Below are 12251 nucleotides of genomic sequence, written 5' to 3'. Positions count from 1 at the left end.
CCAAGTCCCTCAATCCTGATGACTGGCTTTTGGGGACTGCAATGAATAGAAGCAGATGGGAAAGCCCTGTTCTGGAAGCTGAAGACCGCTTACAGTTCTTAGGACCCAAGCCAATGATCCACTCACATGCACATCCTTCACACAAGGGGTTTACACTTAGTAGAAACTACAGTACTAGGCACTATAGTGCATCTTCAGATGCACCTTTGTTTACAGACTAAATGTGTTTAGGATATAGCCATCTGGAGAAGGTACTGTCTGTGAGTTTTTAGAGAGCCTATGCTTCATATTGGCCCATTTCCAATGTTACACCAAGTCAGGATTGAATCCCGATTTTGCACATAGTCCCGACTTTGGTTGTGTGTGCTACCCCCTTCGTTCACACATAAGGGGAGGAAGGGTTCTACTTCTGATCCTGGGTTAGAACAAGCCAAGATCCCTTGTTTTCTGAACTGAGTGGTTCTGGTTTATTCTAGTCAGCTTCAAAATACACTAGGTTCTGAAGCTGAACACCCAGCTTTTGAGCTTGGTTTATTTTTTAACTCTAGGTAGAGTAAACCAGGATCACTTGGTTCAGACTTAAGAGATCCTGGCTTGCTCCAACTCTGGCTTATTCCAAGCCAGAACTGGAAGTAGAATTCTTTCATGTGAGGAGGAGAGGTATGTAAGTGCCTAGAATACATAATGCAAAACCAAGTTTCAATCCTGGTTCCACATTATGCCTGAAATGGTCAAGAAACAAATAATATTGATATTAATAAAGACTAATAGAATATAGAATCTTCTGAGCTAAATCACTATCATACCATTATATTCACACCATTTTTAGCAGTTAATATAACTGAATTTAGATATCTATATTATTATTTCTCTCAGACGGGCCATGCGTGGCAACGTGGTAGGAAGGAGGCGATTGGCTGTTCTCCAAAACGGGCCATGCGTGGCGACGTGGTGGGAAGGAGGCGATTGGCTGAGTTTGCAAGCAGAAGCACCTGATTGGGCAGTGGGGATTCCATATGCAGATAAGGAAGAGGGGCCTGTGATGGTTAAGGTCAGTTGGAATGCAGCTGTTACTGGTCAGAACATGTTCTGGATATAAAAGGATAGCAGGCAGGGGTCTGTAAAAAGACAGGTCGTGAGGGAGGAAAGAGCCCCTTAAGGAGAAGGAGGATGCCGTTGTGTAAATGAACAAAATCTGTTAACTCAGGGAGGGAGGAAGAAAAAACATGAAGGGAGGGGGAAGAAAGAGTGGAGAAGAGTGAGTGGAGGAGAGAGAAAGAGAAAAAGAAGGGAGGGGAAAGAGAGACAGAAGGAAGGGCAAGGGACGGGCCTGAGCCTGTCAGCAGCCTGACAGGGGAATGAGTGGCCATGGCGGCACTGGCAGAAAGAAAGGGTCCAGGTAACCACTGCTGCGGCAGGGGGGAGCAGGGGGGAGAGCGAGATGCGGGGGGAGAGCGAGCGAGCGGCGGGGGGAGAGCGAGCGAGCGGGGGAGAGTGAGCGAGCGAGCGGCGGGGGAGAGCGCGATCGAGAGAGAGAGCGGTGGGGGGAGAGCAAGCGAGAGACCTGCGGGGGGAGAGCAAGCTGTGGGGGATGTCACAGGCTCAGTACACAACTGCACAGATGCTCTGTGCGGGGTCAGCTAGTTGGAATTATAAAATAATATATTTATACATATGTCTGAGTGTCTAGCCACACCCCTTTGCAATCTGGCAAAAGATAATGCATGTCCTCTATAGTAAATTGCTGCTTCATAAAAGTACGCATTTCACATACTGCTAATCTCTTTCAAGTCAATGATGACAGCAGCAATACTCATCTTGACAGTGAACCTATATCTTAACAAAAATTGTCCTTTTTGGCAACATTATTATCAATATCTAAGACTCTAAAGACAAAACTCTAAGCACACTCTCACACAAAAGAGAACTCTGCTAAATAGCAAGCTTATGTGCCAGTTTCCAAGTCTAAACGCTCATCCATCTGGTAAAGCATCTTAGGCAGCACACCAGCCAAGAACATTGCTGTGACTTGAAACCTATTCCGGTGATCAAGTACAATTTCACTGAAAGCAAGACACCATCTTTAGCTGCTCCATAGTTGACTTGTTAAATTTCTCCCATAACTGCCCATTGCAACTTTCGCTTTGTTAACTCAGTTTCCATAGGAATAAACAAAGCTATCAAATGGAGTATAGTGAAAGGATACTAGCATAAACATTAAAAATATTTGGGAAGAGATATCACTTCTCTGTGCAGATTTTCTTTTTAAAATTAACCTTTCCCTGCTAGGCTTGCTGATCACAATTTGTGTAAAAAAAAGAATTGCCCTGCTATTAAACACAAGAAAAGCCCTGCAGGATCAGGGCCAAGACCTATCTATTCCAGCATCCTGTTTCACACAGTGGCTCATTAGATGCCCTCTCTCCTACTGCTGCTCCCCTGCAATTGGTATTTAGAGGCATCTTGCCTCAGAGGCTGGAGGTGTCCTATAGCTGCCAGATTAGTAGCCATTCATAGACCTGTCCTCCATGAATTTGTCTAAGTCCCTCTTAAAGCCATCCATGCTATTAGCTGTCACCACATCTTGTGGCAAAGAACTCTATAGATTGATTATGCATTATGCTAAAAAGTACTTCCTTTTGTCAGTCCTAAATTTCTTGGCAATCAGTTTCATGGGATGACCCCTGGTTCTAGTGTTATGAGAAAGGGAGAAAAATTTCTCTCTGTCAACTTTCTCCACACCATGCATGATTTTATAAACTTCTATCATGTCTCCTCATAGTTGTCTTTTTTCTAAACTAAAAAGCCCCAGGTATTGTAGCCTTGCTTTGTGAAGAAGGTGCTCTAGGCCCCTGATGATCATGGTTGCCCTCTTCTGCACCTTTTCCAGTTCTACAATGTCCTTCTTTAGATATGGTGACCACAACTACATGCAGTAACCAAATGTGGCTGCACCATAGTTTTGTATAAGGGCATTATAAAATTAGCAGTTTTATTTTCAATCCCCTTCCTAATGATCCCTAGCATGGAATTGGACTTTTTCATAGTTGTCGACACTTTCAACGAGCTGTCCACCACAACCCCAAGATCCCTCTCCTCGTCAGTCACTGACAGCTCAGACCCCATCAGCATATATGTTTTCCCCCCAATATGCATCACTTTACACTTGTTAACATTTGCCATTTTTTTGCCACTCCCCCACTATGGAAAGATCCTTCTGGAGCTCCTCACAATCTGTTTTGGATTTCACTACCCTAAATAGTTTGGTATCATCTGCAAATTTGGCCACCTCACTGCTTACCCCAACTTCTAGATCATTTATGATAAATTAAAAAGCAGCACCAGTCTCAGTACATATCCCAGGGGGACCCCACTTCTCACTTCCCTCCATTGTAAAAACTGTCCATTTATTTTCCTACCCTCTGTTTCCTCTCCTTCAACCAGTTACCAATCCACATATGAACCTGTCCCCTTATCCCATGACTAATAAGTTTCCTCAAGAATATTTGATGAGGAACTCTGTTGAAAGCTTTTTGAAAGTCAAAATATACTATGTCAACTGGATCACCTTTATCCACATGCCTGTTGACACTCTCAAAGAACTTCAAAAGGTTGGTGAGGCAAGATTTACCTTTGCACAAGCCATGCTGGTTCTCCTTCAGCAGGGCCTGTTCTTCTATCTGCTTAGAATATCTTCTCCTTCTATCTGCTTAGAACATCATCACCTCTGTCAGTTCTTTAACCTCTATCCCTGAGAAGCTTGGTTCAGGTATAAGTATGCACTCACTGCTGTGAAGACAGATGCAAAGAACTCATTTAGCTTCTCTGCAATCTCCATATCCTCCTTAATATTCCCTTTCACTCCCGCAACATCTAATGGACCAACCGCATCCCTGGTAGGGATGTGCGAATCGATTCATGTATAAATCGATTTGTACCCAAATCTAGCTGATTCGGGCAATTTGGAAACAGAACAAATCACCCCTGTGATCCATTGGCTAGATTCTGGTCCAAATCAAATCGCGCCAGATTTGATTCAAATCAATTCAAGATTCAGAGTCCTCCTTTTATATAAGCTAAGCTCTAGCCCTTATAGAAGTGGAGTTACAGAGTAAAATGTGTGGTCACTATTTTTCAAGTTTAGATTCTTTGGTGTATAATAACTTTTCCTCATAATGAATCCCTATGAGGATTCATTGCACATCTTCATTTCTTCCGTTCATTTAGACTGTCATTAGACAGTGCCAACTGTCAACTGCCATGTGCCAGCTACAGCCCCCTCACTGGCAAGACAGTGCGGTAATCAGTTTAATTTTTTAAGAATAGTGAAGTGTTTAGATTCTTTGGTGTCTAACAACTTTTCCTCATAGTGAATCCCTATTAGGATTCATTATATGCCTTCATTTCTTCTGTTCATTTTGACTGTCATTGGACAGTGCCAACTGTCAACTGCCATCTGTCAACTACACTCACCCCCGCCACACACACACACACACACACTGGGGTACTCAGTTTATTTTTTAGGTTTCTGAAGTGTTTAGATTCTTTGGAGTCTTCATTACACACCTTCATTTCAGGGGCATAGCAAAGCTGTAGGTTTTGTAAATTGTGGACGATGCAAGACATTTAATGATACTAGAGAAAGACATGCTGTTCTGGTAGCGCCAGGTCTTAACACTCACATCAATTTCAGAGGATGAATACAACTGAAGGAAGCCCGGCTGGGTGCGTGGTTGGGGGAGTTAGTCATGTGACATGCCTCTGGGGGGCCCAAGGCAGTGGGCCCCCAGACAACTGTCTCCCCTTGCCCTATTTTAGTTACGCCCCCGCTTCATTTCTTCTGTTCATTTTGACCCCAGTGCTTTGTGGGTGGAGGTGGGGAATTAGTGGGATCCCATGTGCCAACTACCCCCAATCCACAAGCCACTGGGTACTGCATTTATATTTTAGGAATTTTTGAAGTGTTTAGATTCTTTGGTGCGTAATGAATCCTCATAGGGATTCATTATGAGGAAATGCTATTAGTCACCAAAGAGTCTAAACACTTGAAAAAATTTCTAGAACATGAACTGAATAGTACCCCACTGCCTTGCAGGTGGGAGGGGGGATATAGTTGGCACATGGCAGTTGACAGTTGGCACTATCCAAAGACAGTCAAAATGAACAGAAAAAATGAAGGTCTGCAATGAATCCTCATAAGATTAATTATGAGGAAAGGTTATTATACACCAAACAATCCAAACACTTGAAAAATAGTGACTGCACATTTTGCTCCATAACTCCACTTCTACAAGGGCTAAAGCTTAGCTTTTTCTTTTTTTTAATTAAAGCTGGGAATCTATGTGAGGGTTAGGGTAGGGCAACTTTTTGTATATTTCCTATGGTGGAAATATACAAAATCAGTAAAAACAAAGAAAAATATTAAAAATCAACCAAGTGTTCACTGCCTTCAAATTTGGGTGGTAGGTGGCATTCATAGGGACCTACCCACCACCCAAATTTGGTGCCCCTAGGGCCTTTATAAGTGGTCAAAATCAATCCAAATCCAAATTGAATCAAAGCAAACCAAAATTGAATCTGGGGTGATTCGGGGGACAGATTCAGACAAACAACAAATCAGGGGTGATTTGATTCAGGCACAAATTGAACCCAAAAAATCAATTTATGTACATCCCTAATCCCTGACAGGTTTCCTGTTTCTGATGTATTTAAAGAAATGTTTGCTATTCCCCTTGATGCTTTTAGCTAAATGTTCCTCAAACTCTCTTTTTGTCTCCCTTACTATCTCCTTGCATTTCTTTTGCCGGTGTTTGTGTTACTTTTTGTTCTCTTTTGGTCAGTCCTTCCAATTTTTGAAGAATTTTTTTCAGTTTATAGCTTTCTTGACTTTACTTGTTAGCCATGTTCTTAACCTTCTGGACTTGGAGGTACCTTTCCTTCTTTTTGGTATGCATTCTAACTTGACTTCTTTTGTTGTGCTTTAAAATTAACTCCATTCATTCTGGAGAGAAGGGACTTTCTTGATTTTCCCTTTCAGTTTATTTTCACCAAAGTCCTCATTTTAGAGAAGTTTCTTCTTCTGAAGTTCAAAGTGTCTCTGTTAGACTTCCTTGTTGATTCTCTCCTTGCATATATGCTGAATTTGATCACACTATGGTCACCATTCCCTAAAGATTCCACAACAGGTTCTGTGAACCACTCAGGATTAAAACCAAGGTCACCTTCTCTCTGGTTGGTTCCATCACCAACTGTTCTAGGGCACAGTCATTCAGCATATCTAGAAATGTGACCTCTTTGTCATTATTTGAATGTGAATTTACCCAGTCAATGTATGGGTAATTCTACGTGTGAGTAATTGAAGTCACCCATTATTACAGCTCTGTCGCTCTTTGATGCCTCTTTGATTTCCTTCTGCAACTCTAGTACCCCTCTATGCTAGGATTCTCTCAAGCTTGCATTCATTGGAGGGAGGAGCCAAGATGGTGACCAGCTAGCAGCACCTTGCCGAGGCTTTGCACAGCCACCAGACACAACCCCTTCCAGGGCACCTTTCCCCCTAATCTACCATGTCATCAAAGGGGAAAAATGAAGCAGGGACAACAGAGAATTTAATTAGTTAATATCCCTGGGATACACATGATGTAGTCTGCTTTAATAAGAGAACTCAGCAGCAAGGTCTGCTGCTGCTTTGGGGAGACCCGCAAAGGGGCAATATGAGGAGGAAAATGGAAGCTCACCTGCTCTAAAGCTCTGGTGCATGCTTTGCACCTGACATTTCACTTCTCATGAGGTACAACCCCACAGGTAGGAATGCAGAGAGATTCTTCCTTCCACAGCAGAATGTGAAAGACATGCTTTGGTGGGTGGTAGGTGGAAATTTAGCTTCCTCTCGCCTCCCTCCTGCTTGTCCCCTCTGGATCGAAAGCCAAAGTGACAGGACGGGCTTGCAGGGGGAGTTGCGTTGTTCCCTGTGGCGAGTTGTCCCTGTGGCGAATTGGCCGCGTCCAATAGACTGGCGGCGAGTTGTCCCATTCCCACAGAGAAAGCCCTGATAAGGAAAACGGTGCCCAGCTTCAATCCAGCAAGGCGAAGGGAAACAGTGAGTAACTCTTCTGACGAGACTGCCCTTCTTAACAACAGATTTACAGCCTTGTGCACCACTGAATCAGAAAGCACCCTCCCGCCCGCAATAAGAACCATGCTGCAGGGGAGCTGCAGCTAAAGCTAACTTCTCCCAAAACATCCAAGCAGCCTGGCCGGAGCCTTCTCCTGAGTAATGAAGTCCATAAATCTCCCAGGCATGCAGACTGTAATTTCCAGCCAGGACCCCCATGAGGGCTCAAAGATTGCCACATCGACCAGATGGAGACAGCATTCAAAACATCTGTAGAATACTGCAGCCACATCAGATTCTCATTGAGCTGCCTGGAAGGGATTCCTGAATTTAGTCAAATCAGAAAACCATACTGGCCTCACTATTGGAGATTCTAAAGTGTCAACGTGATAGCATAGAGTTGAAAGACTTCCACTTTCTCCCAAGCAGAGCTGGCTGTAAACGCCCCTTCCTAACTTTTAGAACAGCATTCATCCCCTTCTACACCTGACGCATCGCTTAAGGGCTTACTATCTAAAAACCCTCCACTGTTGTTGTTTTTTAATCCAGGGGTCAGAATGCAGAGGGCTACAAACCCACTTAGAAAGCCTAAAAGGAAATTGTCAATGCACTTTGAAGATTTTCAGAGTACAGATTCTGAGACTGAGTTCCCTGGCTCCACTACGCCACAGCCCCCCACCCGCACATTTGCCCACACCATCCTGCACCTGGGTTGGGTCTCTCTCTGTCAGCCGCCCCCCTCCCAGATGTGGACATTCCTACTCTCAGGGAGAGCACATATGTATTGATTCCTGCACACTCCAGTGAGATACAGCAAAAGCAGGCCACCCCTGATGAACTTCCGCTGCTCCAGCCCCTCCTCACGTGCCATGCCCTGAAAGAGACTGGGCTCTCCTCATGATGCCCTTCACCCCCAAAGAGCAACGCCCTACCTGCGGCTGGCTCAGGGCCGCCATTTGCCAGTGACCCCCACTTCGACAACATCATTGCGTTGATTGCGCAAGGCAGTCTGCCCATGAAGGGGGACCTGCCAACCCACCACATCATTCAGCATAGTGATGACAGTCCCACTCAGGGACAAGAACTAGGGGAAATACCCCTTGCCTTGCAGGTTTGCTGCTCTGGCACACCCCTGAAATGCGATACCCAGTCTGAGCCTGATAGCATGCTGAGCGCATTAGGCAACCACTCTGAGACAGCATGCACCCTTGACTCCCCTGCCGAACTCTCAGGACTGGAGCTAAGATAGGCGGTGACTTGGAAGGAAGCGTTGACTCCCCTGAGTGCCACACCAGTGCCCCTCTGGCCACCAGAGCAGATGCTAACAGGTGCTGCTTCACCCTTTCTATCTCGGCAAGAGCTGCAGCCCTCCAGCAGGCCTGCTAATGAGCACCTAAATCCTACTCCTGTCTTGATCTTATGACATCCCACTGACCAGCATAGGAGCAAGGTCACTTCCTGGAATTTGGCTGGGTGGCACTGTCACAGGGATACAGACTCTAACAGCTTTCTTTCTCAATTTGACATAATTCTGGTCCAGGAAACCTGGACAATGGACAATCTTATGCTCAATGGATATCACTCATACTCAGTGGGGGCAGTTCCTGGGATGGGGCATGGAAAGCTCAAAGGAGGACTGGCAATATTAGTATCCACCTCCCTGTGGGTAATATTGATATCGCTTGCCTTGCTCAAACACTACACTATGGCAATGTTAATCCACTTTGGTCCCAGATTGCTATTAATAATAAATGAGTATCTACCACCACAGCAATGGAAACTCAAAATCTGCTCTGAATGGGCTGAGCTTGAGCATTAGACAAATGACCTTCTTCTGGCCAAGCCTGAAGCGCTGGTGGTGATGGGGGTTGACTTCAGTGCTAGGATGGGTCCTGACTACACCTTATTCTCTCGACATCAGCTCCCCATTCCATGCCCAGAGAGCAAGCTCCTACCCCTTATCTGCTCTTCAAAGGATCTGAGATCAAATTATGGGGGTCTCTGTCTAGTTCAAACAACTACTAGACTTAACCTACTAATTCTAAATGGCTCAGTTGCAAGAAATCATCCACAGGAATTTACATATCTATCTGGCTCCAAAACAAGCACCATCGATTATATTGCTGTTACCAGGAACTTGCTCCCTTTTGTTGTGAACTTGAAGATCCTTTCCTACCCAGATAGCGATCATTTCCTACTCTCCCTCCAATTGGCACCCTTTGTTGAACAGTTATGCCTGGAGACCCGCTACACTCCCAACATTCTATCTGAAGGTCAAGGCAGATGTCATGCTAAATGGGCACCTCAGCTTGATAAAAAAACAAAGGAACTTCTTGCAGTGGAACCCCTTCAAAGTGAGACCTTACGTCAATGGCTCCTTCTCCTCACTCTGGAGACCTATGATGACCTAGTGCATGAGCTCCAAAAACATTTAATCAGAAAGGCTGAATCCCCCTCTAAGCTGCTTGGCTGCCCATCCAAACCCTGGTTCAACAAGGACTCATAGAAGCTAGGAAAGCCCTTACCTCTAACCTATCACATCTACAGATCTAGTACAGGAGCAGACACCACAGAGGTCCTTCCACACCTCTTACATCTCAAGAGACAATACAAACACCTATTGACATTCAAGGCCATGAGGGCCACTTGGTCATGTCTTATCCAGGCAGCCAAAGCAAAGGACTCATCCATGTTCTGGTACATCACGGCCAACTCTTTCTACAATGGTTTGGCTATCTGGCTTGGCCCAGATAGACTCTCACATCCCTCCAGTGCTCTCACATCCCCCCAGGAAACGGTGGTGTTGAGGATGTATGGAGATACAATAGTATGCATCTCTCAGGTCCAAGGAGACCATCCACATGTCCTTTCCCAACAGGGCCAAAATAGTCAGTACTGACAACATCCGGAAACACTTGTAAACAAGGTCTTTGTTTAGGCCTCTGAGGTCCAAAACAGGGCACTGACTGCCGTCCAGTTTTGGAATGACAAAATAACGTGAATAAAAACCAGGGCTCGTCACATTGGCGACCCTCTCGATCGCATCCTTCAAGAGGAGAGCAGAGACCTCCTGATCCATCGCTGAGGTCGACGGAGTAGTCACGATCCTGGACAACGGTGGTGTCTGCTGAAACTCGAGGGCATAACCCATGAGTACGACTGTGAGGACTCACTAATCCACAGTCACCTTGTCCCAATTCACCACAAAGGGAGCCAGGCGGGTCCAAAAGGCCCAATAGTCATTGCTTTTCTGAAAGGCATTCACTTCTGAAAGCTGCTTCTGAAAGGCAGGCTTACTGGGCTGGAACCTGAATTTGTATCAGGGTTGGAACTTGTTAACTCGAAAAAAAACGCTCCGATGAGGATTGTTGCTGCAAAGGGGCTTTAGCCTGTTGGTAAGGTGAGCACCTGGATTGCCTCTGCGGCTTAAGAGCAAAGGAAGAGTGGAACATAGATTTCACTGTACTCCTCAGCTTTTATACCTTATATAAGGTGTCATCAGTCTGTTCCACAAAGAAGCTAGTACCTTCGAAGGGAAGATCCTCAATCCTAGCACGGGCCTCATAGGTCAGCCTGGATGAACGCAGCTAGGCATGCTTCCCGAGAGCCATCACCTTTGCTGCGCACTCTAAAGAGTGTCTTGCCAAGTAAAGTTCTTGCTTTGCCACCTGCCCAGCCTCGCGCAGGAAGGCCTTCACCGGATCACACTTATCCTGGGGCAGGAGGTCCAAAAAGGGAGCCACCTTTTCCCACAAAAAATGGTTACACCTGGCATTATAGGCCTGGTAGTTGGCAACCCGCAAATGCAGAGGTGATGCTGAGTAGAGTCTCCTCCCAAAGGAGTCCAACTTCCTGCCCTCCTTATCACCTGGCAAAGAGTGACTGCGGCCTTTAGACTTTTGGAGGGATGCCTCCACCACAACTGAATTCTGTCAGTATCTGGCCACCTGGCAGGGAAGTTCACGGTATCAAACGGAGCTGCAGAAACAAGATACGGCTCGGACACAGTTCTTCCCTATCGGGCTTGGCTGCAAGCTGTCGACACGAAAGTTGACGAATGTTGCTTTCCAGCAGTGAATAGAAAGCTGGTGACGTAATTTATAGTATAAGCCGAGAGCTCCCAGCTGGCAGAAATTCAAGGCTTATCAGCCCTCTGCAAGAGGCGTTTACTCCTCCTGATAGTTTCAAGCTGATTTCTGCGCCTTGCAATACGCCTCTGTTGTGGAGTCAGTGGGGGTTGCTTGCATAGCTCCTCTTCTGATTGGTCCGTTATGGTTTCTGACGTCTCAGGTTGTTGTGCCTGCTCTAAATCATCAGCTGGATCTGCCTCAGCTGTTTCTTGGAAACTGACAGCTAGGCTCTGCCCCTCAGACACCCCGGCATCGGCTGAAAAGTTGACAGCTTCCCCTTCCTCCTCGCTGTCTGAGACCGAGGGCATGACAAATTAGGCGTAGGATGATTCTTCAAGAAAGTCGTATCCTCCTGCATCTGCACCCTGTTGGGTTGCAAAAGAGTTGCTGGCTTCTTCCAATGCCCACGCATGACTCCCAATAAGGCAGTGTTAAGTGGTAGAGAGGCCAGTACCTTAGCCTCAACATCAATGAGACCAAATAAAGGGTCCAATTCCCCTTTTTGCTGCAAATAAAAGCTCACACTAAGAGCCGAGGCCATGTGGGCCACATAGGCCGAGTACTGCTTCAGATCTTCCAACAGTGACACAGGTTTAGAGTCCGACTGATTGTCCGAAGAGGACGTCCCCAGGAAGACTATGTCCAAGTCCAGAGAGCCAGGTTCACTTTCACTTTCCGTCTCAGGAGGCACCACTGGATCCAGGGCCAAGCCTAGAGAGACAGCTTGGAGCTCTGTATGGTGTCCCAATGGTTCTGATACCAACCCATCTGCCGCTGCAGACAGTACCAAGGAAGGTTGTGGCACCAATGTCTGAACTGGAACCTCCAGAGGCGATCTGCACCCACTAGTGCAGTCAAGAAGGTCTCATTGAGGAGAGCAAGGCTTCCTTTCCAAATGCGAAGGGGGCTTACACCAATCATGAAAAGTCCCAGCGTCTCCATAAGCAGATCCCTCTCAGTACTGAGATCCATACCGGGGCTTCCCATAGTCAGAACAATCCGAACGA

General features: G+C 46.0%; 1 protein-coding gene across 13 annotated transcripts in view; it reads right to left on the bottom strand.

Annotated features, from left to right (window-relative positions):
• Nucleotides 1–12251, bottom strand: part of INVS (inversin) — a 210454-nt gene that overhangs the window by 151229 nt on the left and 46974 nt on the right. The window contains exon 1 of one of the 13 annotated variants that reach the window (XM_053262824.1): nt 3632–3770. The exons of the other annotated variants lie outside the window; for them this stretch is intronic. Within the exon in view, the coding sequence (XP_053118799.1) occupies nt 3632–3646 (15 nt within the window). The 5' untranslated portion in view covers nt 3647–3770. Of the gene's footprint in view, nt 1–3631; nt 3771–12251 lie in introns of those variants that run through there. 13 annotated transcript variants of the gene reach the window in all.

Source organism: Hemicordylus capensis, chromosome 6 (genome assembly GCF_027244095.1).
Source record: "Hemicordylus capensis ecotype Gifberg chromosome 6, rHemCap1.1.pri, whole genome shotgun sequence".
Lineage (NCBI taxonomy): Eukaryota > Metazoa > Chordata > Lepidosauria > Squamata > Cordylidae > Hemicordylus > Hemicordylus capensis.
This window is presented reverse-complemented; position numbering and strand designations above follow the sequence as displayed.